General features: G+C 40.3%; 3 protein-coding genes across 4 annotated transcripts; 2 read left to right on the top strand and 1 right to left on the bottom strand.

The window, feature by feature from the left end:
- Positions 1–8,102: 8,102 nt before the first annotated feature.
- Positions 8,103–13,949, top strand: dnal1 (dynein, axonemal, light chain 1). Its single transcript, XM_078278059.1, has 8 exons — positions 8,103–8,373; positions 8,875–8,913; positions 9,048–9,157; positions 9,292–9,347; positions 9,443–9,498; positions 9,765–9,891; positions 10,240–10,380; positions 12,225–13,949. Exons 1-8 carry the CDS (start codon positions 8,371–8,373, stop codon positions 12,260–12,262), a joined length of 570 nt encoding a protein of 189 aa, XP_078134185.1. The 5' UTR covers positions 8,103–8,370; the 3' UTR covers positions 12,263–13,949.
- A 304-nt stretch (positions 13,950–14,253) lies between these two features.
- Positions 14,254–19,872, top strand: tedc1 (tubulin epsilon and delta complex 1). The gene is made up of 8 exons (XM_078277874.1): positions 14,254–14,573; positions 15,167–15,251; positions 16,452–16,681; positions 16,765–16,902; positions 17,248–17,316; positions 17,761–17,847; positions 18,087–18,230; positions 19,380–19,872. The coding sequence occupies exons 1-8, from the start codon at positions 14,430–14,432 to the stop codon at positions 19,746–19,748; spliced, it is 1,266 nt and encodes a 421-aa protein (XP_078134000.1). The 5' UTR covers positions 14,254–14,429; the 3' UTR covers positions 19,749–19,872.
- A 45-nt stretch (positions 19,873–19,917) lies between these two features.
- Positions 19,918–24,242, bottom strand: pth2 (parathyroid hormone 2). Of its 2 annotated transcripts, none has more exons than XM_078277876.1 (4): positions 23,908–24,242; positions 22,860–22,964; positions 22,473–22,652; positions 19,918–21,139 (listed from the first exon to the last, which is right to left on the bottom strand). In XM_078277876.1, exons 2-4 carry the CDS (start codon positions 22,961–22,963, stop codon positions 20,965–20,967), a joined length of 459 nt encoding a protein of 152 aa, XP_078134002.1. In that variant the 5' UTR covers position 22,964; positions 23,908–24,242; the 3' UTR covers positions 19,918–20,964. The 2 variants fall into 2 exon arrangements, with proteins under 2 accessions (XP_078134002.1, XP_078134001.1); XM_078277875.1 differs by having other exon boundaries at positions 19,919–21,139; positions 23,915–24,239.
- Positions 24,243–27,582: the final 3,340 nt, after the last annotated feature.

Genomic DNA, 27,582 nt, shown 5'->3' with positions numbered 1-27,582 from the left:
TACCTTCAATTCTTATCTCATACCTGTCTGAAACCATTCCTCTTCTGTGGAGCAGTTTACACTCCGAAAGAGGAGGTTAAATAAAATGGAATGTGCAACACAGCTAATTAGCTATGATAGATAATATATAATCCATTTTGGACTCCTCAATATTGTGAGGACTATTCTTTTTTTATTTTTTATTATTATTAATATTGTTCTAATAAAACTGTTATTGTATTGCAACTATGCATCAATGGAGAGTCAATAGCGATAATACTTGAGCTTGATACGTAACTCCATCCCCTTATAAGGACCGTGTTGATGTGATTGGAAGATAAGACAAAAGCTAGTAAGTGGAACTCGAGTTGAAATTATTTAGTTTTTTCAAAAAACTAATACTATATCAGTTCAGTCTCCACTGTAGATTATCTTTATGGTCGCCACATCTTGCTCCTCTGCAGGTTTTGAGCGTTTCAGCTCATCATTTCCTGTTGAGAAGAGGCTGGCGTTGACTTTAAGGACCCATTCTGTGATCCTCTGGTCAGTGTAGTACTCATCATCACTGTCCTCCGTCAGCCTCTCCGGACGACCTTTGTCTTCGCAGCCTTCAGATTCTGTTTCAATAGCTGAGTCATCGGAGCAGAAGGCTTGTTGTTGCCTTGCTTCGCAGAGACTGGTATTGTGTTTTACCCTGACTGGCATCATCGTACTGCTGTAATTGGCACCAGGATCACTAGCGTCATTCTTCTTTTGTCGTACCGGAGGGTCCACTGGTGCTGGAGTCAACGTTGCAGCTGGCTGACCATCAAAGGTCCGTTTAATTAGTCTGCTGCTAGTCATTGAGTCCTGGACAGCTGCTTTGTTTCTTGCTGCAAGAGCAACACTGATTTTACTATGTTTGTGAGACTCCTGATTTACTTTCCCGCATTGTGTAACCGACACATTAAACACTGTATTTCCTGTAATCACGTTTCCAGTTGGTAAATGGGTGCTTTGTCCTTTCGGTTTGGCTGACTCCTTTCTGTGTGATGGTAGAGCATCACAGCATTCAACTTTGCCATAGATGGTTCTCGATTGGCTGATGGGTGGAAGAGGGATGCTTGTCGCCGTTTGTCTCGGTTTAGACAGGCCCATGAGACATTTTGACCTGGTTAGGACGTGTGCACTGTCAGCTAATGCCGCAGCTGCTTGGAGATAAATGGATGGCCGCGTTTTGATGTCTGCGACAATTGGTAAATCAATCCTTTGGACGCTGATCTCCAAAGTTTGAATTCTCCTTTCATTGACATTCAATCCACATCGTCTGGACCTTCTGCTCCTGTTTAAATCTAACCGGTCCTGCTTGTTGTGAACAACGGTGTGTGAACTGGTCATAGCTTCAACAGCTTATTGCATCCTCTGTCGAGAAACGGATCCATCTTTGACACACATGGACCCACTTGACTGTCAACTGTCAGCCTGTCTTTATATTGCCTGTACCTTCAAGACCCACCCCCTGCCCCCCCCTCCCAACTCACAAACACACACTCCAACACAACCCTGATCAGTCACTTGATCTGTAACATTACCCTTTATTGGTAACCTGTAAGGACCCAAACGCTTTCACAGTTGATGAAGAGCCATGCATCACCATCACACAACCACAAAGGAGAACCATTTGTGAGTCCTTCGTGTCAATGTCAATTGCTGATGTCTATGGAGAGGTTGATCTTTGATTGTAAGTCGACTTTAATTCACTGGAAGTGTCACTGCTGGCAGGGGGGTCAGGGGGGGCCAACCCATTTTCAATCTGACCCCGCCTCCTTCTAATGCTCTACTGCAGAGATTTTCAACAGGGGGTCCGGGACCCCTAAGGGGGTCCTGAGAGTCAATGCAGGGGGGCTCTCTAAATTATTGTTAATTTTTGAAAGCCTATAGGTAAAATAATCACTAAGGTAGTCATCCACAGATACAGTATACTACAAGGATTCACTATGCCACATGTATGTGTAACATTAAATAATGATTTAAAAAATCATGATGACAGTTATTATTTTAATAGCTTAGTATTCTATGCAAAAAAGGCATTTCTAAAGGTTTGAGGCTGCCCTACACGTTATTGTAGGCCCAGTTTAATATGCAACTTCATTTTATACAATATTAGTGTCAGAAGCTACATTTCTACATTCTGTAAACTTAAAACTTTAAATCTAATTTCCAGAATATTGTCAAAAATAATTATATTATTATAATTATATTCTATTTCCATTAACTTTTATGCAAATGTTAGGAGTTGAGAATGATCCCTCCTCTGTTGCTCTTCCTGACACATCCGGTATACTCGTCGTTCCCGACCTGTCGCTCAACAATGTGATGTCATGGGAGCGCCGTAACTATTTATACTCACGCGTGGTGGTCGCGACACTAGTTGCAGTCTTCTCCTGAACAGAGGTGTCGCAACTAAGGAAAGGCTACCGACTTTTGCTATTTCTACGGACTAGAAGAAGAAGAAAAAGGTAAACAATGGCGAAGAGAAGAAGAGAAGCACTTTGAATACTTCAGAATGTCTGCACAACGATTCGATGAGCTACTCTGTCGGATCAAGCCTTTCATTCACCATTAAAGTGGCCATATTATGCTCATTTTCAGGTTCCTAATTGTAATTTGAGATTGTATCAGAATAGGTTTACATGGTTTAATTTTCAAAAAACACCATATTTTTGTTGTACTGCACATTGCTGCAGCTCCTCTTTTCACCCTGTGTTCAGGTCTCTGTTTTAGCTACTGAGTGAGACCTCTCAACTTCTGTGAGATCTTTGTTGTCAGTTGCACATGCGCAGTAGCTAGGTAAGGATTACATGAGCTAGCTAGCTGTTTCTCCAACTTCTGCCTGTACAAGGCAGGATTAGCCGGGGGACTTCTTCTAAACGAGGGCGTACTTCCAACTTTGTGTGGAATACCTGCAGAACAGGGACATGTAAGTAGTTCTATACAATTTATTTTGTAGATTAGGGTGAATTTGTGTGTGTTGCGCTAGCATGCTAACGGTTAGCACCCCTAGGCCCCTCGTCTCGGCTAGTGATGTAGAAAGCCCTGCAGATTTTGAACAGCTCACCCGGAGACTGAAGGCAGGACACATTCAGAAACTGTATCTCACTCAAAACAGCATGGATGTTTTTTTTTTAAAGTTTGTATGCGTGTGGAAGCACCAGAGACACAAAATAACACCCCAAATCCCAGAAAAAGTGTTTTTTTTTTCATAATATGGGCACTTTAAAAGAACTCATCTTAACCCAGTAAGTTTACAAGAGAGACTTGCAGTCACTCTGAGAGTCCTGGCATCCGGTTGCCCTCGAACTCATCCATGCTTCCTGTTTCCGCTTTGTCGTGCGCCGCTGAAAAAAATAGAGTGGTGCACGACCTCTGGTCGCGTGCTTTAAATCCTGGCGCGCCAGCAAGATCTACGTCATTTTGTTGTCACATTGTTGCGCGACAGGTTGGGAACGGCGACTGTAAAGAGGCCTTGAGGCTTCTACATTGTTTCCCTGTTAAAGAGGGTGTCGTATGCTATGCATATTATAAAGCCCCTTTGAGGAAAAATTGAAATATTGGGCTATATAAATAAAATTGACTTGACTTGATCTGACAGGACAGTCTTCCAAACATGTCTCCCAGATGAAGCCTCCTGTAAAATATTCACCACTTAGGATATCTGATCTGGCACTGTGGATATATAGGACGAAATCATCAGAGCAGGAAAGGACTTGGTGTGCACCGCAAACCTAAGGCTGGGGTTTTTAGTTTCAGGTCACGTTCTTGCGAGCTCCTCAGTGACATCTAAATCCACTTCCTCGTCATTTAATTAAAGCTCTGCTCAAATGTGGAAAAGGGAGGAGGGGTTATTTAGCAGCTGTCACTGACTGTGTGCACTTCCATTGCAGCATACACTGAGTGAAATGAACAAAAAAAAATGTATCAGTATATTTTGACAAGAAACTTTAGAATGTCTCCAATTTTGACATAATCTACCAAATGTTGGTATTAATGCATCATTGTCAGTCTCATATGTTCTGACATAGACTCTCCACCCCAAAATAACTGCCATTTAAAGGACAAATCCGGCGCAAAATGAACCTAGGGGTTAATAACACGTGTGTACCGAGTCGACCGTTCTCTGGGATTTGTTTTCATGCTAATCGAATGTGACCAGTTTTAGCGCAAACCGCTAATTAGCTTATAACGCTAGTCATGGGGGTACAGGTAAAGTAAAAAGAAATCACTATTTCTATACGACTAACAAGGCTCAAAATAGCACCACACTTCCACAGTAGCATAATGAGGGTCCCTACATGTAAACCGAAGCATGGAGAACTTTGTAAGTGTACAGACAGTTTATTAAAAAGATAGTTAATAAAGACGTATACATGCAGGCGCTATCTTGGGAAAACAGTCACGACCTGTCGAACGACAAATGCCGTGCAACCAGTAACCAGTAACATAGCTCAAGCACGGCGTTCGTCGTTCGACTGGTCGTGACTGTTATTTGCTGTTAGGTGCTATTTTGAGCCTTGTTAGTGGTATAGAAATAGAGATTTCTTTATACTTTACTCGTGTGCCGACGACTAGCGTTATAAACTAATTAGCAGTTTGGGCTAAAACTGGTCACATTCGATTAGCATGAAAACAAATCCCAGAGAATGGTCGACTCGGTACACGTGTTATTAAGCCCTAGGTTCATTTTGCGCCGGATTTGTCCTTTAATGAAGATAACATCTCTCCTTTCAGTTTGTTTAGACGTGTACGTCACTAAACATGTTTTCTGTGACACTGTACACAACAGCCATCAGCTAATGTTGCAGTGGATGTCTAATGAGCTGGGTGTGTTAGTCTGTGACACTGTACACCACCTGCACGGACTGGCCAGCCTACTGGCCATGGTGAGCTCACTTCTTCCACTGACAGCCAGTGAGGGATGTGTATGTGTGACAGCAGGGGGGGGTCTCAAAATTCAGATTTCAAAGGAAGCTATCAGATTTTTCGAGCAAGAGTTGTGGATTTTAATGCCAAAGTTCATAAAATAATAATATATAATGCTATATAACATTCACTGCTTCCTTTCCTAATTGTATAAAAGTTAACTTGCATTTCTCATTTTCACACCAGAGACTATTCAGAAACTATATAGCATTATTGACATGGGCGTTGTAGAAAGTGTTACCAACATGTCTTTCTGATCAATATTTCTTACAAATTCTAATAAACTAAAGATTTTCTAAAGATAACTGTTATTTTGAAAGGCAATGACAAATAACATTTTGTCGTTTAATTTGGAGGTCTTCATCTCAACTGTCTTTTGTAATAAACAAGTCAAATCTACATTTATTCCAAATGCATAATGTATTTCAAAAAGAATACAATACACAAGGCAGCCTGACTCAAAACTCTTGTACTCTTAGGTCTATTAAGGTCAACAAGTCTGACCGTTTAACATGATGCATAAGCATTTGGGGTTACATTCTCTCTCACACACAGAAAGATCATAGGATCATTACTAGTAGTAGATGAGCAATGGGAGGACATAAAATAAAGGTGCTCTCTTTGTGGACACAATAACATTATTTATTATAATACGCAATGATCCTTGCAAAAGAACAGTGACTTCAATTAGGTCAGAATTATTGCTTTAATGGATGCCATCATGAGAACGGATTATATGGTACAAGATAAGAATATAGGCTACTGTTGAATATACAGTATAGTAGTTTAAGAGCCCTAGGGGCAACCCACGATGTAGTTAAAATGTCAGAGCTATTCTTAGTATCATCTGGATGTAGTGACTTTTGCAAACAAAGGACATTTTATCACAGGAATGTAGTAAGCTACCTTTGGCCTATACCCCTAGTGTGTGGCATTAGAAGGTATCAATAAAGGATAATCTATTGTAAAATGTTTGCCGTCGAGTGTAATATGTGTGTTACTTTACTGAGAATCCTGTCATTGCAGTGTCCCTGGGTCAGAACAGTGGGGTGGGGGTATTCAAGTGCATTGGCGTCTACCACAGTGTCTTTCTTGATAAACCAAAAGTGGAATAAAAGTTGGAAACAAATTTCAGAGACCGTGTTAGACTCATGACAAACAGAGTGAACAGGATGGTTGAATGGTATAAATGTGTAGCATTGATGGATTATGCCTTTTTCCAAACTGACAAATAAAAACACGGACCCCCATTTGATAAGATTATGTCCCAGGGGTCCCCATCTGATAGGACTTTTGCTTTTAGCTGTTTTATTACTGAAAGTGTATGAAACTCATGGCCAAAATAGTCATACATTATTTATGTAATTGTGTTCCTTATGGATGGAATGAAAATAAATGATTCCCTTTTTACTGGGGGACCGCCTGGAACACTCTCAAGGCCCGCCCGGGGGTCCACTGACCCCACTTTAGTAACCACTGCATTATACTACATTTTTAGAAGCTACAATGAAGGAGGTGTTTACAGACAGTGGAATGACTTAATTGCATTCATGTGTGTAGTGTTCCTCAACACAGACGTACATGTATGTATGCATGACAAAATGATGCAATCCAGTACAACAACAGCACAAACATCAGTTCAAAAATGACCTTCAAGTTACTCCAGTGCTGACACAGCACTGTGGAGATAGGTCTGGCAATGCCAGACTACCTTCGAGTTGAATCAATACAGATGTTGTTTTTTATTATGTTTAATTACCCCCCTCTTGTTTAATATAAGAATGGTGTATGACACAGCTACCGCAATACTCTGCACATTTGACCTTGTCTTCCTCAAAGTGCTCTAAGCGATGTTGGGTGACGTCACTTCTTGTTGACGTTCGAAGTATTGTCAAACAAAACGGAGGCTAGCTCGCCCCTCCCTCCTCCTCATCCCGTCCCCTCCCCCTAACTTCCGTACTTCCTGAAACAGTAATGAACGTGCATTGTGGAAGTAGCCTACGTGCTAACGCTGCTGTGGTGATGGCTCAAACAACTCCTTCTTGTCGGTTATTGGCTGGAACACTGTCTGTTATGTTTGGTGGTGCAGGTTGGCGCAGTTTGTTTTTGTTGCTGTTTGTGGAGCCTGGGCTGTCTACACAGAGTTTTTTTTACAGTGTGTTCAGGGGACAGGCAGCTAGCGGATAGTGAGGAGATGTTTGCTGTGTGACAAAAAATGTAGTCTAAAAAACACGCGACATCGCTTAGAGCACCTTTAATTGTAATTCAAACAAATCTAACATATTATTAAATGTCTTCCTTGGAGCAGGCACAAACATTTGGCACTGTTGGCACAGCTCCTTGCAATGTGTTTTAAATGTTGGTACAAAAAAGAATCTGTGTGTACAATAAGTCATTATATAATTGAATTCATTATTATTTTTACAGTAAAGTATTGCCGCAATTATGTTTCATTGGTACCTTTTATATACAGTTGACTACAGTATTTCCACATCCATATTACTGTACATCAAGAGTTAATTGGAGTAACAGTTTAAAATGTAAATGAACTCTCAAGAGTTGATTCAAGGTGGAAGTCAAGGCACACTAAGGCCTGAGTACAGACTTAGATGCAATACTAAAGTTGTATCACTGGAGGGCAGTATTGCAATGCTGCATCAGCTGCAGTAAAGCACACACAACACACATTCTTGTCTTTATGTACACCCAAACCTCTTAGCATTGTGTTAAGGGGAACATAAGAGCCATCTTCAGTTTGCAGATACAGAAAGTCAAGGCCAGTATCTGAGACCTTTCCTTTGTTTTCAACTTGGCAGGTTTGTAAGAAAAGATCCTGTGAGAAAAGTAGTAAGGTGTTACAGTTTAAAACACTATAAAAAATAAATAAAAGAATACATCATAACAGCAATGGCTGCAATAGGTTTTGTGTGACAGGCACAGGCAGACTTACTGTTTGCATCTGAAGGGGCATCCGAATGAAACAATGGCATGCTTCATTCTATAGATTTTTGCCCATCTTATCCCCTTTTCCTTGCATTATTAATTAAACAATATTCTGTAGCATGCATCACCAAGTTACCTATATCAGACAGGCTAGTATCCTAGGCGGGGCTCCACATTAGTGGGTGCGGTCCTTTTTCATGTTCACCCCTTCTCTTAAAAAAGTATAACTGACTTTAATCCACTTCATCTGCGAGTTAAAATTGTGATAACGGATGAGAAATCGTTATCTTTCACAGCAAATACAGCCATTTATACTATAGGATACTATCTACAGCAGTAATGATAAAAGAAGCCAACTGTTGTCTTGTTCCTCTGCAGTTACATTTTGTTTTCTAAACTGGGTCAAGCCAAGTCCGTTACACTACGCAGGCGCAGCTTGAAGGCTGCCTGTCAGTGCCATAGCAACCAAAGCAGACATCAACCATCAACATGGTGAGTGTTTTTAGTTGCTATTTCGTGTTTTTTAGCGAAGATTTACGACCCTAACTGTAACCACCTTTCTGAACATGCAATGGCTTCGTTTATGAGAGCTATAGCTGACCTTACATGCAACATCGTTGTCGCTGTTAGCGACAAATTGATAAGACACATTTGAATTAGCTAGTTAGCTAACCTTAAATGTCAGTTAACCTAGCTAACGTTAATAGCTAGCTAGCTAGCTTTGTTTTCTTTTGCAACATTGTTGATTGTTATATATTGATAAATAATAAAATGAAATGAAATGACGACTGACGAATGCCAAAAAAACATAATACAAATAAAAACAGTGTATGTTAAAAGCCTGGCATTAACGTTACAGCTCAGTAAAAAGTGTGTGTTTAATGTAACGTTAGCACTGTTGCTAGCTTGTCTACAGTACCTATCTGCTATTTTAATCATCACAATATAATCTAGCCTCTCTCTGTCTAATTGAACGTCATGTAATGCCTCCAGGCCAAAGCAACGACTGTGAGAGAAGCACTGGCCAAATGGGTGAGTGGCATACAAACACAGCCAGAATACCATGCAATGTAGAATAAGTGACTGAATTCTTATTGTGTATTTGCATAATTGTAACATAGAGAGTGTGTGTGTGTGTGTGTGTGTGTGTGTGTGTGTGTGTGCAGGAAGAGAAGGCAGGCGAGAAAGTGGGCGAGGCTAAAGCCATAAAACTGTATGGTCAGGTTCCTCCTATAGAGAAGATGGATGCCTCTCTCTCCACACTCACCAATTGCGAGTGAGTGAGTTTTCAGTCTCAGATCTGTGAAGAGCTGTGATCTGAGCAGCTAACACAGTGATAGTGTTTAGTCACCAATGTTTTAAAACCACCCTTCAAATACCTGATGTGTTATTGTACTGTATTCTTTACAGAAAGCTCTCTCTGTCTACAAACTGCATTGAAAAAATAACCAATCTGAATGGCCTGAGTGAGTACTGCCTGCATAAATACATATAACCACAAACACACTATTCACTGATGGAATGGGGTGTTGTAATGTGATGTTGTATTGTGTTCTTCCAGAGAACTTGAGGATATTGTCATTAGGAAGAAATAATATAAAGGCCCTCACTGGGCTGGTAAGTTACATATGAAACATTAATTAACAGTAATAGTGACTTAGTTACATTATTTCTCTTCCCCTTCCTTGTTGATTTCTTTCTTTCTTGACACAGATTGTCCTTTTTCTAACTTAAAGCATTTTCAGTAGTAACACATGCTGAATACATACTTTGAATGCTCATTAATTTGCATCAAGTGTGTGTGTGTGTGTGTGTGTGTGTGTGTGTGTGTGTGTGTGTGTGTGTGTGTGTGTGTGTGGGTGTCTGTATGTGTGTGTTTGCAGGAGACAATAGGGGACACATTAGAAGAGTTGTGGATCTCCTATAACTTGATAGAGAAACTGAAGGGAATTCAATCCATGAAGAACTTAAAAGTCCTCTATATGGCCAACAACCTGGTCAAAGAATGGGGTAAGCTACTGTCCATTCATAAATATAATCAACACACATTCAAATTGAAATAATCAATCACTGCTCATGCACACACATTCATTCTCCCTTGTGGGGGGAGGGGCTTAGGAGACAGTTTTGGGCTTTAGCGGAAAGGAGGGGAGGGACTGAGAAGTTGTTGATGTTCAAATGTTTTGGCTAAGTCCTGGATCTTCACAATCCTACCTACAGCACCTTTAAAGGCTTAATTAAGGCCAGTACAGGTTTCTAAGTTTTTAGCAATGGTCTCTTTAGTAATTAATTTTTTAAAGTTAATGTGTTGATGGTCTGTTGGAAATCCTCAATGTGGCAATGTTCTGTTTTGTGAAGGAGAGTTTGTGAGGCTAGCTGACCTGCCATGCCTCGCAGACCTGGTGTTTGTTGGAAATCCCCTAGAGGAGAAGCAATCAGCTGAGGGAAACTGGATGGATGAAGCCTCTAAAAGACTACCTCATCTGAAAAAACTAGACGGTAAGAGTATTTCAGCGGCAATGTGTAAGAACGACTACTGTTTATTCTATATTCCTACTGCTATAGTCATCCCTTATCAGTATACACTGACATTCCTGGATATAGAACTGATACAAAACTAAACCAATAGCTATCATTACTATGAGATTCCAGGGTGTTTTGAAGGCTTGTATGATGTGGAAGGCCAACAGTTTTGCTGTCATTACTTAGAATTCCTCATGGGAGCGGCAGAAACTACGCACTAAAGCATTAACTTGGGAAAATTAGTTTAATAAAATAAAATTCCTATCCTAAGATAAGGTGGGATTTTTTTTCTTAAATGCAGTTAGGAAACATGCTAATGTAATACCAAAAATTCCAAATGTTATCCTAAACTGAGATAAGATATGATTTAAGACTTAGGAAGTGTCTGTAATGAGGCTGGATGAGATAAAGTTTAGGAAAACCGGCAGCCACACAGAGCTGCCGGTCTTGTAACGTTATCACAGGAGGCTAAGACAGCCTGGATTGTCCCGTGCTTCAGCCTCGAGCACTCTCCTCTGACTAAGCTTGGTGCACTGCGCTGTTTTTTTTAAAAGATTTGTTTTGGCCATTTCAGCCTTTAATGGAAAGGACAGCTAGATATGAAAGGGGAGAGAGAGAGAGGGGGAAGACATGCAGAAAATCGTCCAGGTTGGACTCAAACCCTGGACCTTCTGCGTCGAGGCATACACCTCTATATATGTGCGCCTGCTCTACCAACTGAGCTAACCCAGCCACCACTGCGCTGTTTTTGATTCATCCAACATGCACTCCAGCAATCACATTGCTGCATGTACAAACAAGGAGGCAGGAACAAAGCAACCAAACACAAATAGAAACTATTTCTCATCCAGAGAGAACATGAGCGAGTTAACCCTTTGAGGCGATGGAAATTATATTTGATTAAAAGGTCCCATGACATGGTGCTCTTTGGATGCTTTTATATAGACCTTAGTGGTCCCCTAATACTGTATCTGAAGTCTCTTTTATATAGACCTTAGTGGTCCCCTAATACTGTATCTGAAGTCTCTTTTATATAGACCTTAGTGGTCCCCTAATACTGTATCTGAAGTCTCTTTTATATAGGCCTTAGTGGTCCCCCTAATACTGTATCTGAAGTCTCTTTTATATAGACCTTAGTGGTCCCCTAATACTGTATCTGAAGTCTCTTTTATATAGGCCTTAGTGGTCCCCTAATACTGTATCTGAAGTCTCTTTCCCGGAATTCAGCCTTGGTGCAGAATTACAGCCACTAGAGCCAGTCCCACAATGAGCTTTCCTTAGTATGTGCCATTTCTGTGTCTGTAGCTTTGAATGCTATTGAGGAGGAGAGAGAGGGGGGTGGCAAGGTGGAGAGTGGGGGTGTGGTATTGACCAACTGCCACTTTGCTCGTTTGCAAGCCATGATGTCTCTCTCTTTCTCATGGGTGGGCCAATTTCTCTGGGTGGGCAAAGCAGAGAAAGGGGAGGTAACCTTTCTCCTTATGACATCATAAAGGGAAGATTCCAGATGGGCCCATCTGAGCTTTCATTTTCTCAAAGGCAGAGCAGGATACCCAGGGCTCGGTTTACACCTTTCGCCATTTCTAGCCACTGGGGGACCATAGGCAGGCTGGGGGAACTCATATTAATGTTAAAAAAAACCTCATAAAGTGACATTTTCATGCCATGGGACCTTTAAACGTATATGCATTTAATTCATTTAAATCAAATTAGTGGTGGGGATAATTTTAGGGAATCAGAAAAGTGGTAGAGAAATATCCCCGCCATCCCTACTATAAATTACGCCCATGATTGGAAATCTCTTTTCCTGTTTATTCCAGGAACCCCAGTCATCAAGGATGTGGCTGAAGGAGATTGAGAGAGCCGAGAAGCATGACTATCTGCAAAACTACAACCCTGTTCCCTAAGAGTCTTTCCTTTTTTTAAAGTTTTGTATGGTTTGTCATGGTGCTTTTGTTTATATTAAATTCCTTTTTTAAACAGCATAGACTTTGTTGTAGATGGACAAGCACAAGATAGCCAATAAATACACAGATGTGTATGTTTTAGAATTAGAAAAGTCTGTTAAGTTGTCAACACCTAAATCCTTGTGAGCTTAGGACCATATAGAGATTTTGATGAGACCATATAAGTGGGAATACATGATTACACATTTGCTAGTCTCACATTGCCAGACCGATCTCCACAGCGCTGGGCAAATTTCCTAATGCTACAGCATTATGATTTTGTTTTTTTTACTATAAAACTATGAAGGATATTGACACTAATGCTACATGTTCCTCTAGCAAGAACTAAAGCACAGTGTAGCACACACATTAGTTAGCACAGACATTAGTGTGGACCAGATGTTAATCAGTTAATACTATTAGCTCCATGCTGCTGGACCTTCTCTAGTCTTATAGGAGTTAGCTGTAAATTCCTAACCACTGTCCTTCCTCCATATCATCACTATGAAGAGCTGGCCAGATTAAGCTAAATATTAGCTGTATTATGCTGCATTTACATCATATTGGACTAAGCAGCGGAACAATTGATGGTTAGAAAAAGTGACTTGGAGTGATTCATTTTTGTGTCGACCACAAAAATGAAAAATCCAGCAAATAGTTGCATCTTGCCGTGGTCCTTAAACAGCGTACTGTTTTTCCTAGTTGTTATCAATATTCAAGAATACAGTGACATCACGGTCTATTACCAAACTCTGACTTCTCAGGTAGTTAGCGCTAGTAGCATTAAAGGTGCAGTAGGTAAGACTTATAAAACTAACATTCTGTCATATTTGCTGAAACTGACCTATGTTCCAGTAGAACTACATGAAAGAGGTAATAAAAAAAGGCACCACCTACAGCCTGTAGTGCGATTTGCAAAAATCCACAGCTCCCTGTTCAGATGCACCAATCAGGGCCAGGGGGGGTGTCTAACTGCGTGTCAATCACTGCTCATGCACACGCATTCATTCTCCCTTGTGGGGGGAGGGGCTTAGGAGACAGTTTGGGGCTTTTGCGGAAAGAAGGGAGGGACTGAGAAGTTGTCGATGTTAAAATGGCTAAGTCCTGGATCTTCACAATCCTACCTACGGCACCTTTAAAATAAGAGGTTAAATTAGTATTTATGTCATTCGTCACGGGACGTGAAGGGACCACGCAGCCACATTGCAACAGCCTTTGGGCAGGACTGTGGGGCCAACATAGCTGAGAGTGAAACCTTTCATGACCACAATACATCCACAGCTCTGTTTGGCACTGTGTTTGACGTCATGTAGTATTTTTCTAAACTTTTTGAAAGACAGACACTTTTAACTGTTTTCTACTGTCCGTTTTGGGTTCATTTTAAATCCACAGACTGCACATTGTTCCTGCTGTTATTCAATATGTGATACCAAGGTTAATGCATGTAGCATGTCATGTCCTCATCAGTTACATCGTCTGTGTAAAAATGATTTTCATATTTTACTGTAAATTATTTAGGCATGTTTGTACATACAATTGTGAGGTGTTTTTTTTTTTTTAAATGATTTTGCTATTTGAAATAAAGACTATTTAAGTACATCAGTTGAACCTTGTCACTTGAAATACAGCATTCTAGAATAATTTGAGTTGGAATAGATACAAACAGGAGTTAACCGTTTTTTTTGTAATTCAAACCAATGGCATATTTTATCTACACGAGTTGCCGCTGTTAAACTAAAAGTTTACGAAATAATCTTATCGTTTGAGCATATGAAAACACTTAACGGTTGGATAAACAGACAAGTAAAGTGAAAAGTAAGTTCAGCCTACCTCTTTCAGAATCCCACTGATAATTGGCCGACGTAAATATCAATCACAACTTCTTCCAATTCCATTTCCTGGCAACGGCCTCGTACCCGGAAGTTGTTGTCTTCACCGCGAAATATCAGCAGCTCAACTTCAAAGCGGTAGAACTACAATAGAAAATGTCTTTAAAAAGTAGTCTCTATTGGACTAACCGTGAAGGCTAAATTGATAAAAAAAAAAAAAAAAAACGTTTGGTCATATGCGGTGGCTGTAATGCAGCGGAGTAGAGCGTCCGTGAGAGTGGAAGTGAAGCAGGTGATTGGAGCTCTGTGCAGACTGCTATCGGCCACCGGTCTGGAATCTGTCCCCACGCCGGAGAACTTCCGACGGGCCAAGTTCGGTGGTGGACTCGAGGTGGTACGTTCATCATCTGTTGTTACTGTCAGGGGTGGAATGTTATTGCATTTTCTCTTTCTCGAAACGGTAGATAAGTACTGTTATTTTTCAGGTCGCTAGTAACTTGATTTTACATACAAAATATAGGCTTACGTGCAGTTTTTCCAAAAACTGAGTGTCCCAAATGATGAGGGTCTTATTTGAGACAGGTTAAGGTTAGGGGTAGGGTTAGGGTAGCACAGGTGGTTTAGCAGGTTCATAATTAATTAAGGACATTGTATGGGGAATTTGGGACACTAAACTGCACGTATACCCAAAATATATGATCACTTATGGCCAAACAAGTCATTATAGTATGATATTCTGGTAAAATGAATGATCAAATTTGAATGATTTCCAGTGATCCCAATTGTATCAGTGCAGGAGCAGACATAAGGATAACAATTGGCAAGAAAATACAACAACAATAAAATCAACAGTGTGTCATCTTAAAAAGAAGTACAAAAGGTCTGAGTTTTAGACCATTTTTTAAAGCAGTGTGTTCTTGTCCGAGTACTGTAACGTTATATATATTGACATACTTTAAAGACAACTCTCTTCTTGCTGTTTCCCAGGAGGATCAGTTTTGGCAGCTCCTCGCCGATATCCTTCAGACATCGAGCAGTGTTTCCTGTGAAGCTAGTGCACAGCCAGGAGGAGGTAAGTCACACATTTGTTTATTTTTCTAGATCTGTTCATGGCTTTTTCATGATATTTGTTCAGGACTTTACTGATTATCCCTTAGATGTTTTTTCCCCCCCGTGACTTGATAACATCCCTATAGACAAAACACGTGTACATTCCCCAAAAAAATGACAATTATTTGTCTTTACACATTACAATATTTTAAAAGTCTTGAAATTGGTAGGCGTACATGTAAAAGTACGCAAATTGAGAAATGACACATTGTCCAAAATACTGTTGTGTGCTTATAAAAACAACTGTTCAACATTTACTCCATGTTGTGTCTTTTGCTCACAACCTGTCAGCCATGTACCCACTTTGTAGATAACCTTGTTTAAGTCCACTGATTACCACTGCATTCCTGACTTAGATTTTGAGTTTAACTGTTGACTAGGGGTGCAAGATATCAATATCGTTATCGCAATATATTGAAAGTATATTGTAATAAGTATGTAATAAGTATGCAATATTTAGTTTATTTTGTGGAGCGCTGCGTCCCGTCCGTTGGCTGTGTTCCTTAGTTGTGTTTGATTTAGAGCCCAGATGAAACACTATAACGATCATGTTTCATTGGCCAGTTACTGTGCCACTTGCACATGTTAGTGCACGTCAACGCACGGGTCCACTACGTGACAAACCCTATGGAGAGTACCACGTGACGTGTGCATATTTCGACAGAGTGACTGTGTAAGTGAAGAAATAGATAGACAACAAAACGGAACGAATCAGAGAAGGGAAAGAAAAGTTGTGTCCTGTTCTCTTTATTTATATATTTTATACTGTCCAACCAGTAGAACATGTCCTGTTCTGTAGACATGGTCCTTATTTATTAACTCATGTTGGACCAGTCCAATATAACCGTCAGTTGAAATAAACCTTGTGTTGTATTTGTTATGAATGTATTTTGATGCTTTTTCCCGTAACTTTGGTAATTTTCCACGTTTAAAAATATCTAAATTAATATTGATATCGCAATATTCATAATCAATACTGCAATATCACATTTTGTCAATATTGTGCAACCCGACTGTTGACACTCATAAATAAAACTAATAATTACGCTTGCCGCTCTTTGCACAAATCTGGACCAAACTAACTGAAAATTCTTAAAGGGATGAAAATAGTTAAGTGGACTTGCTGAGTGACTGTATGTGTTTGTTTTTTGTCTGTGCATAGCCACAGACTACAGGAAGCTGGTAGCTGCAGGCCTCTGGCAGACTGGCTACCATGCTGACTGGATGTATGGGAGGCAGGGAGGAGAAGGAGAGGAGGGAGGAGAGGGAGGGAGATGCTCCAGCAGAGACCTCCTCCTGGCGCTGGGCTGGCTGCTGGCTACAGGGAAACTGGAGATACTGCTGACACAGAGAGTACAGCAACTGGACAAAACACTACTCACGCCTACACCTGTAAGTACCACTGGTAAACCACAACATGATACAGATGCATTCTGTATTGGTAAATGCATATCTATAATTGTTCTCTCTGTTAGGTTAACCCTCAGCTTCCCAATGAGCTCCAGTTAGACTCGGCATCCCTGAGGAAGCTTCAGTGGCTCATTGGTTGTCTGAGATACCAGGGGCGGACGCTGCTGTCCATGCAAGAAGAGCGAACTCGCTTGCTCCATGCTGTGAGAAAATCCTCTCTTTTCCAACGTTTTCACATGCTGCCATTCTGTATTAGACGGTTGCTGCAATCGAAACCATTGCTCAAAGTTGGACAGATTAGAAGTTTTGGAGCATATGTGCAGGGTGACTGCAAATGACAGAAGTCTCCATTCCAAACTGTAGCCAAAGTACACAAAATCCCTTTCTCCTCAATAATGCAAACATCCCAAAATGCAGAATAGGCGCATCGACGGACGACGGACACGGCGTTAAATCCCGTTGTTTGCTGTTAAGTATTTTTCAGCCTAAAATCAGAAAACAAATAAGTTATATTTAAGTCTAACCAAGAAATCAATATTTTTTCTCAGGTTGTTGTTGCCAGCCTTGCCTCCTCTGTATCCTCGTCCTCTGATCATGGCTCAACAGTGCTACGGAAGGTAAGAGTGAGTGTGTGCTGTTATCAAAATAAATGAATCATATGCTCTGCCAATACATAGAGTAAAATAACAAAACAATGGCCTGTCTGTTTACAACTGTTAAACATTTTCTTTCATTTTTTTTTTTTTTTAAAACAGCAACCAAAATACAATTCTAGTGTATCATGTTCTTTGTTTATTTGACACTTTATTACCAAGCTTTTGGTTGCTATGGTTTTAGAAATTGTATACATGTGAAAGGAAAAGCAGTGTGTAGCAATGTCATGCTAATGAAGTTGGGCTCAATAGATTACTTAGTGTTAGAACTAAATATTAAACAGTCAATTTAGTGAGAATATTCCATGCAAAAAAGTTGCTCTGTCATTGCAAGTCTGTATTGTTGTTTGCGTAATTTCTTAATCGTGTGTGTGTGTGTGTGTGTGTGTGTGTGTTTTCTTGTTATAGGATTGTGTTTGTATGCAGCAGCTCTGTGAGCTCCTAGAAGCATATCTGAACTGGAAACAGGTGGAGAAAGTCTTCTGGACCTGGATGGTGAGTTGAGGCGATATAGTTTCCTGTCATAAGAAAAATATTTTTAACTTGTTCATTTTGAAAAAGTAAATGTGCAAATTCATACCAAAGAGTATGTGTGACTGGATGTTTGGACCCACTTATACAATGTTGATATCAGCCAACAGATTTGCAAAATTCTCCTCTGTGTCCTCCAAGACGGCAGCAGCCACGTGTGCCCGGAAATGTGACGCAAAACATGTGTGTTTGTGAATGTGTAGGACAGTGTGGTGGATTGCCATCTGACAGATCCTGTTGTCAAGAGGCCTACACATTCACCCAATAAGGGCGCAAGAGTGTGTCACCATGGAAACAGGGGCTTAGAGAAATTGAATGACATGCTATTGAGACTGCCTACAGGACAGGTGTGTGACACACACACACACACACACACACACACACACACACACACACACACGCACGTACGTTGATCCCTACAGAGGTCATTCCCTAATGGTTTTGATGATCGTTTTGGCACTTATGTGCAGCATCTCTGGCTATAGCAATCAGCAAATACACACTCCTCAGAGCAGACAGTATCACTCAAGAAAACCTCTTTACAGGATCGTTTCTCAGGCTATGCCGAAACTGTAGTGACGACGATGATCTCCAAACAAAAGCTATTGAACTAAAGGAATGCTTCAGGACCGGGGCATACTCATACTGTTACATCGATTCAGCCTGTCAGAGAGCAGTGAGCACAGATGGACATTTAACTACAGGTCAAAAATGAGGCCAAATGAGTTTGCTTTTCAGCTGTTTATAATCAAGCATCTGTACTGATGAAACCAATAATTCTTTGACACTGGCACGTTCTAAAAGCCATTCGTCTTTGACCCCCATTAACCTCATTAACACAAGCATGGAACTTAAAAGACCGACTCGTCCATTTATATCGTTCCAAACCTCTGCTGTCCACTTCAATACCACTTCTAGCACAGTAGAGTAACAATGTTACCACAGCTATACATGAACTTAAGCCGAAAGTAGAAGGGCACTCAGAGAGTGCAGACCAATTAAAAATTGCAGTGTTAATGAAAGTGAAACATAATTTGTGTAGCCACCCCGTGATTCGGAGCATTTACATACATCATTTAACGAAAATCAGGCCAGTAGTTTTTCCATAAACCCGTAAACTAAAAAAACCCCAAAAATGGACAAACTGAAACGAAAGTTTTCGGAGGTAATTAAATAGTCTAGGATTGGAAAACAAAACTTGATCTAAATCATTAGCTTTACATTACAAATCGGACTACATATTTGATGCCAGCTTTGTTACTTTACGAAAAAAGTACTTTAAACATTTCGTTTAGTACTAAAAAAAGTATCTAGCCCACTCTTAAACTACTTATGCCTCCATAGTAATGTAAAAATAAGGAAACATGGCAGCATGACGATCGAAAGGTAATATTAACATAGCATTATGTACTATAATAAATTGACCTGTTATGTTGTTTGTAATATTTGTGCTCCTGCTGTATGTTTCTGTCTCTTCCTTTCATCTTACGCTCCAGGAAGCACAGAGGAGAGGCAGAGGGGATTTTGAGGACCGAGAAGAAGGACGAGAGAGGTTACATGGTGGATCGGACTCCTCTTGCCTCCCTCCTCTTCTCTCCTCTCTCCCCTGCCTGCCCTCCCACCCCCAGGTCTACCGAGCCGTGCTCCAGACTGAGAAGCCAGTCAGACACGGCCGTTCCCAAGGAGAGGGGGCCCACGGCGAGGCCGAGAATCCGGACAAGCTCCCAGCGTCTCAGGCTGTGCAGCAGCTCCTTCAGACAGAGACTCTGCTGGTGGAGAGGCGGGACAGGCAGAGACTGGCCAATAGGATGCAGCTGCAGAAGATGATTGGCAGGCTGGACCAACTGATGTTGATACCACCATAGACTGTTTTAATCCTCAAACTGTTGATTTTTTAAATTCAGAAATAAATAATAGTTTGCCAAATATTCACTTGACATTTGGATGAAAACCATATACTCACAAATAAATAAGCTTTCAACACCTTGAGTTCAGTAGCTGAAAATGATTATAACCTTTATTTTATTTTAACAAAGTTACAAAGAGCTTCACAAACAGAAGATACACCAGATACATCAGAAAAAGAAAAGAAAAAAAAAAACCTGAAGCAAATACATAATTCCTTATGCAAGCTGTCAATGTTTACAGGCAAATTAAAAAAAATTACATTTATCTAATTCACAAAATAACTTGCAATGAATTTAACAGAATGAAATTAAATTCCTACATCACAAACATCAGCTAATCTTAATGAGATCAGCAGTCAAAGCCAGTGTAGGTTGATGAGATAAGGAATTAATAAAGTCCCTGTGTCCTCAGAATGTGTATTCATGTTTTAAGAACTGGATTGTACAACATTTGTGCGTCGAGTATAAAGCGGGAGGACATGGTTAGCCTAGCTTAGCGCAAAGCCGGAAATCAAAGGGAAACAGCTAGCCTGGTTTTGTCCAAAGTGAACAAAAAAAACCTACAACAATCTCACTTAGTAACATGGATCTCTTGTTTAATCCATACATCAATCAATATCAATCTTGTCATCTCACTCTCAGAAAGAAAGCAAACAAGCGTATCTTCCAATCTGTTAGAATTTAACGTTTTGTACGTTTATTTAAAAGCCAAATGTTGCTCTAAAATGTGTCAATGGACCTTTACATCCATTTACATAACCAAATACCAACACTAAAACCTCCTTTTGACTGGACTTCAATTGCGTAAAATAATTTGGTTTTTAGAATAGCAATACTATTAAATCCAGCCGTCATCGCAGCAGTACTACTGTATGAAGTCCAACCCAGCTACAGTCATTGAAAACATTTACATCTTTATTCATTCATTAAATAATATAACACCAAATTATTTTCAGCACCATAAGATGGTGAAAGTGCTGCAAAAAATAGGAATATGAGTATTAAGATGCTAGACTTGAGCACTAATGCGTTAATGACCTTTGATGTCTACAGTATATTTTTGTCTCATAAGTTAACGACTGAGCAATAAGACTTAGGGTATACCTTTAAAAAAAAAAAAAAAACGTTTTGCAGAGGTGGTTTGATTTGAATAAAAGGACTAAAGAATAAATCATTATGAATTAACCACCAGTAGTTTCTGCATGTAGGAGTTGAGCCACTTCTGTCTCTCCATGGAGGTGAGGAGTTTACTCTTCTCTCTGAAGGCAGAATCATCAGCCACCATCATGTTCCTCTTCACCATGCCGGCACCCTGAGGCGACCACTCGGCGGGCCACGCCCTCTCCACGCTAGAGATACACAGAACAAGACCACAAGTTCAGTGACCAGAAAACAATCCATGTACAGAGTCTGCCAACACTAATATATTACTGCTGTTGGTTTTTTTGTTTTTTTTTAATTCAAGTTTGAGTTGATAAACCCATGACACCTAATAGTCATAAAATGTTTTTTTCTTTAGGATGCACTGCTTGATTTTGGTATAGCACCATACACCTCCACATTTCCTTCGAGACTACCTGTTAAAAAGGAACAGTCTGACATTTTGGTTAGGCCAGATAGCCTAGCCTAGCATGAAGAATGGAAACAGGTAAACGACTTGCCTGGCTCTGTCCAAAGGTAACCAGTCCTTCCAGAAAAATGTGGAGTAATTTTGTGATGGTTGCGGGCAAAAGTCCTTTATTATGCAGCACGTTTTCTTATAAAATGCGATGGAATATGCGGGATATTTATGCAATTTTATGCGATGAAATTGCGGGAACTCGCAAAAACTGCGGTTTCAGCGTGGCTTCATCGCGGGGTTCGCAGCTTTTCAATGATGTTCAGGTCGTGTAATTACGTCACTTCATAACGTTCCCATGGCAACAGGGGAAAATGACTGCTCGTGTGAAGTAAACGCAACATTTTTCAACTTTCTGCTAAGATATGCGACATTCTTGCAACGAAAATGCGGGTATTATGAAATCATGCAAGCCCCGCATATTTTGCGCGGAAATCGGCAATTTATGCGGCGAAAGTGTGGTGTATTTAAAAAAAAAATTGCAGACTTTGGCTGATTATGCATTGAATTATGCGATCGCATAATCACGTTTTTCCTGGAGGGACTGGGTAACAAAATCCACCCCTGCCAAGAAGTAGTGATACACATAACTCCCTGTGTCATGTTTTACACTTTGGGTTTTGTACAGATTAATGAATAGCAGACTTTGTTACCTTTGGACAAAACTAGTTTCTGGTTTCTAATGGAAGCGTGCCTATGTTCCCACATTTCTAAGATTTTTTTCAAAATTAGGCTCCATGTTGCCACATTTCCTTTTTCATAAATTTGTATCAGGTTTTAGCCCTCTAACCCCTAACCCTAAAAAATGTTGTGGGAGGATAGGGCTTAAATTGAAGGGAAATGTAGGAACACAAGACATAATTTTGAAAATGTCCTAGAAATGTGGGAACATAGGGCTGTGGGAACAGCTAAATGTGATGCCAAACCCATAGTCAGTGAGGGACATGTTATTATAAACACAGTGCCACTGAGTGTAAGAAAGTGTTGTGGTTGCTTTTTAAAAAATAGTGCTTTTTATTTTGATAAGAACGTCATGATAGCATTTCCCCTCACTGTGCAGTTACCTGGCCTCTGGCCTCTCGGGGGCAAACAGCCACGCCTCCCTCATCAGTCCTGCCTTGCTGTCGGCTGCTGCTCGGAGGCTGGGCGATGACATCATTTGAATGCTCCAATCACGGAGAGAGATGGCGGGCAAGAGGACATCCCAGTCATCTCGTGTAGGTTCCTCTGAATCATCAGGACTTCTGCAATCAAATCAGATTTCATTGAATGATTCCTTGGGAAACACATTTGGTTGAATTATGTAGGAATATCGAAATAAGTATAGTACATTTACTAATTATGTATCTGAAGTATTAGTTAGTTCAGCGGTCTGTTATTTTGGTACAATTGTACCATTAAAGCATAGGCATATGTTGCTGCTGCCTAGGTGAGATTGAGTGATTAACCACCTGAGAGGTAGTCGAGACTGAGGGAAGCCAGATGTCACCAAGGTCATACCCAGAATGCAAAGCAACAGGAAGGTCATTCGGGGGAAAGCAGGCAGCTCAGACATCCTAAAAAATAGAAGAAAGATGCTTCCTTAACATAATACATGTTAACTGAGTTGTGTAAGTAATATATAATCTTCAAACTTAACTAAATAAAAAAAACTATATTTCATCATCATTAATAAATAGTATGTTTTTAACAATGAAAACATACAAAATCCTCACACTTCAAGGCTAAATACACAATAGGCAGTGCTCTACCCTGCCTAAAGGATATTTACACCAGGCGCTGCAAGAAAAAAGCTGAGAGAATCATTAAAGATCCAAACCACCCGGGTAAGAGCCTTTTCTCCCTGTTGAGAACGGGAAGAAGGAACCGGATACACACGGCCAGCACTGAGAGGCTCAGGAGGAGCTTCTACCCTCAGGCCACTAGGATCCTAAACATGAAATAAATTGATTGATTAATTAATTGATCGATTCCTTATTGCTAAGTTATACATTGGGATTCTTTACATTTGAACAGGTTCTTAGGCTTGTTCCACCCGCCACAAGGTTCTGTACAATGTCATAAAATGCACTTCTCAACCTTGGGGTTGGTGTCTTTGTTTTTTTAAGACTCAGTACAGTAGGGTTTATCTGAAATAAAAATAAAATAGGATTAGAATTTTTTTTTTTTTTTTTTTAAGATATTTTAATGAGAAATGTAAGGCCACATAACCAGCAACTGTGCTCCAATACAGAGTCAGTAACAAAACCCAACAACATTTGAAAAGCCTTTTTCTGTTTTGAGGTTTAGTATGTGCTCAGCTGGAACCAAAGTCTGTCAATCATAACAGACACTTTTTTTCTAATTCTTCAAAAACAAATAGGATTTCTGAGAATGCATTCTCACGCCGCTTGGTGAAGAGGATTAATAGACTAACATCTTAAAGTAAAATTAGCTTCATGCAAAGGTGTTGGCAATGGAATTTGTTAAAAGTTGATAACCGGTTGGTAGTTGGCTGACCTCTTACCTGATTCTCAGGTGGATGTGTTGGTCTGTCTGTTAAAAGTTTGTACCATCAAGGTGCTTCTCAATGCTGGACTTCAGGGGTCAAAAGGTCAGGCGTCACACAAGCGGAGATATGTTCCAGCGACTAATCACAGTGACAGAAATGACTACTTGCCGATTCCCATCAACCTCTTATTTCTTCTCCGGTCTACTCTAAATAGAAAAACAAAAGTTTGGATATACACTTGGATTTTGCGTTTGGACTGCTGGTTGCTTCTGTAAGTGCCTGTGTGCAGGTCTACGGTGGTTGAAAGTATCGGCTTCTTGTCATACATACTTATATACCCTGGACTGGAGTGTTTTAACACCCCCCATCCCCCTAACCCACCCACACGTACGCAAGCATACACACCCTTCACAAGATCAAACCAACTTTGAGTTTAGCGTGCAAGAGGACAGGCCTAGCGGAAGTGCTGTTAGCTTGTTAGTGTCCTGTTTCAAAGGCTCTTAGTCATGGTGCTGTTCTGGAGAGCCCAACATCTTATTACTGAAAATCATTATAGTGCTTGTGTGTATGTGCGAGTGTGTTTATTCATACTCTGTGGCACGTTAACCAAACACTGGATAAACCATTGCTGTCTATGCAGAGATAGCCCATTTATATGGACATAATCCAGATATGATGAAACAAAATCATGTAAAACAGATAAAATAATTAGATTCAACCTGCAATAACTGACTAGACACTGCTATATTATTTATTATACTACACAGGAGGGGAGTATTGGTTATAATCAACCCCACCTGTGGAGTATTGTTTGTAATTGCCTGTGAAACATGCTGAAGAAGGGCATCGTGCCAGAAACGTCTGTGTGGTTATTTTTTGGGCTTTTCCACCTTTAATTAATAGGACAGCTAGGTGAGAAAGGGGAAAGAGAGGGGGAAAACATGCAGGAAATCGTCACAGGTTGGACTCGAACCCCACACCTCTGTGTTGAGGCATAAACCTCTTAGTATATGTGCGCCTGCTCTACCCACTGATCCAACCTGGCCACACCAAAGTACCTTTATATATTATTATCCACATTTAGGATCCAGCAACCAGTCTTCAAAGTCTTACAAGTTTCAATGTGAGTTGATCGCGGTAAGTCTTATTTTTTTATGGATATAATATTCCATATAAGACAACAACCTGCAATAATTGGCTTGACACTAATATATTATCACATTTGAACTTGATATGGCCAACTTGTTAGCATACAGGTGCCTATTTTTAGTCATTACATTTGGAGTCATGTTTGTGTCCACCTGATAATATTTACTCTCCTTTTAGCTCAGTTTTGGTTCTCATCGACTCTTGAGGGAAACATCTGGCTCTGCTGAATGATCCGCTATGTTCACCAGCTAGATGCCAATTGTCTGCTGTTTGGTGCTGGGCAAGTCATGTAGGCCTACAGCAGGTTTTTGGATATTTTGCACTGAAAATAGCTCCCTGTTGCAGCTGAAAACTACACTAAGAGAGTGAATCAAAATCAGTTAAGGACTCTTATCACCAAAACAATGAGCAGAATGATGCTGAAATGCTCCGTAGAGCTGAAGGGAAATGCAGATATGGTAATTACACTCTACTGGTTTATCACATTACACATCTGAGCCAGTGTTTGTTAAAAGACTAAGGCTGCATTTAGACCTGTAGACTCAATGTGTGATTAGAATTTGAAATTATGCTGCATAGCTAAAATGAAAAAAATGTTCTTTGAATTTATTACACTCAATGGCATCTACAATGTATTGAGAGTTCGTTGACATTCGTCCGCTATCGCTACTGTACAAAGACACCTTGTTAGTATGTCAGTATCATCTCCAAACATCAGCTTTAGAGGAAGGGATAAAAAAAAAAAAGGTTGTATCCATTCGCAAACGTGTATTTGATACTTTGACCCTGGATACATTGATACAGATTCTTCATGTGGATGCCTACTGAAATGGAAGACGACAAAGGGTGCCGAGTTGGTTGGCATACAGGTAGCTTGTTACCATTTAAGTACCTCATTATGGTCCTTGCTGAAAATAATGACCTGCAGACAGGAAGCAGCTGGCCCTAACAATGGGTCTGCAACACACTGACTTACACAGGATAACAAGCTTCAGACACAAAGTAGTGTCACTTCCTATTACCTATATTCTCATCAGAAACATCGGCTCCCATCGGTGCCATCGTCGCATCAGTTGGCAATGACATTAAACCAGTGTTCTGGAGGAATTCGAGTGGATGATGGCATTTGGGTTTTTTGAACACTTTTGTAGTGGCAATCTAACAAAAAATGCCACTGGAGGGAATTTGAAGGCATCTCCAACTCGTGCTGGTGCAAACGATGAGGTCCGCCATGACGTTTGATTTTATAAATAAGTTTTAAAATCTACAAAAACTTTGCCCACTGAAAAGTTAAAAACAATTAGACTAGAACAAAAATACGCAGACTATCACTATATATTTGGAATTAAAATAGCCCCACATCATCACATACCCTTCACCATACCTAGAGATAGGCATGGTTTTATTTCAGTTAGCCTAATAGCTGGTTTGATTTGCATTGAGAGATGATTTTATGGAACGTACCCTATGCCAATCTCTAGGTATGGTGAACGGTATGTGATGTCCAGTCGGAACGAGGAAAAGGGTTCTAGGAATTTTATGTTCTAGGAACTGCAAAAATCCCTCCGGTCGGAAAGCGGCTATATTGACATATATAAAATGGACCAACAGATCCCGTTGCTCTGGACGGAGACCAGTGAAGGATATTAGAAGAAGCACTTTTCAGGTGAGCGCTGAGCGTTACTGCGCAGCCTCAAACTGAGAGAGACGACGTAAATGTGACGTGAGCAACCTGTCTGAAAGTTGGAAGTCTTCTGGTAGCTATGCTAAGAGAAATCTCAATCATTCCGAATCTTGCAGAGACGGAGAGCGTAGGTATATGTAAAGAGATAGCAATAATTAGCCTGTGCCTATGTTAACTAAAATTCGCCCAGAAAAAGGATATTGAAAAGAGCAAGAGACCGGCTTTTTGAAGCGTGAAGGCTACCGTAGCTGTAATACGTACTTTGAACTGCGTGGCGCGAGAGAGTTGATTGCGATATATGATCTCAACGCTAGATGGGAGAAATTCCTACACATTGGACCTTTAACCTCAAAGCTGTCAACACTTTTTTGACAAATGTACAAACACATTGTGGCTTGATTGTTTGTATCACTATTATACAATAAAGAATAGAATAAAAAAAAAAAATACGTTTCACTTTGACAGCTGTAGACACGTCAGTCATTTTGATATTGATTTAGCAGAACTGTCGAAGGCTTTATTTAAAAATTGTAGCAATATATCCTACCGCCCATCTATTCCTTTTGTGAGAAGGCCAATCTCTTCAACACAGCTTGTAACAATTCTTGTTTTGTCCGTACCGTGACTCCACTCTTGCAAATCCAATTGTTCCGTCCTCTGAAGCGTAGTATTTCAACAAAATGAGGTGGCAAACAACAACAACTCGTGCTGGTGCAAGTGGGGTCCGCCATGACGTCTGAGTTCATCATTTTATTCAGCAATACGTTTAAAAACCATCTACAAAAACTGACTTTTGCCCACTGAAAAAAAGTTAAAAAAACAAAAAAACACGCAGACTGTCACACACCCA

This window comes from Sander vitreus, chromosome 20 (genome assembly GCF_031162955.1).
Source record: "Sander vitreus isolate 19-12246 chromosome 20, sanVit1, whole genome shotgun sequence".
In the NCBI taxonomy this organism is placed as follows: domain Eukaryota; kingdom Metazoa; phylum Chordata; class Actinopteri; order Perciformes; family Percidae; genus Sander; species Sander vitreus.
The sequence above is the reverse complement of the archived record's forward strand: the minus strand, read 5'-3'. Positions and strand labels throughout refer to the sequence as shown.

Coding starts and splice junctions, on each gene's coding strand:
- dnal1 (XM_078278059.1), top strand. Junction 9,499..9,764: donor TAAAGGCCCTCACTGGGCTG/GTAAGTTACATA, acceptor GTGTGTTTGCAG/GAGACAATAGGGGACACATT. Junction 10,381..12,224: donor TCATCTGAAAAAACTAGACG/GTAAGAGTATTT, acceptor TGTTTATTCCAG/GAACCCCAGTCATCAAGGAT.
- tedc1 (XM_078277874.1), top strand. CDS start 14,430: ATGCAGCGGAGTAGAGCGTCCGTGAGAGTGGAAGTGAAGCAGGTGATT. Junction 16,903..17,247: donor GAACTCGCTTGCTCCATGCT/GTGAGAAAATCC, acceptor ATTTTTTCTCAG/GTTGTTGTTGCCAGCCTTGC. Junction 18,231..19,379: donor TGAGACTGCCTACAGGACAG/GTGTGTGACACA, acceptor CTTACGCTCCAG/GAAGCACAGAGGAGAGGCAG.
- pth2 (XM_078277876.1), bottom strand. CDS start 22,963: ATGTCTGAGCTGCCTGCTTTCCCCCGAATGACCTTCCTGTTGCTTTGC. Junction 22,653..22,859: donor CAGTCTCGACTACCTCTCAG/GTGGTTAATCAC, acceptor ATTTGATTGCAG/AAGTCCTGATGATTCAGAGG. Junction 21,140..22,472: donor CCCGAGAGGCCAGAGGCCAG/GTAACTGCACAG, acceptor GTGTATCTCTAG/CGTGGAGAGGGCGTGGCCCG.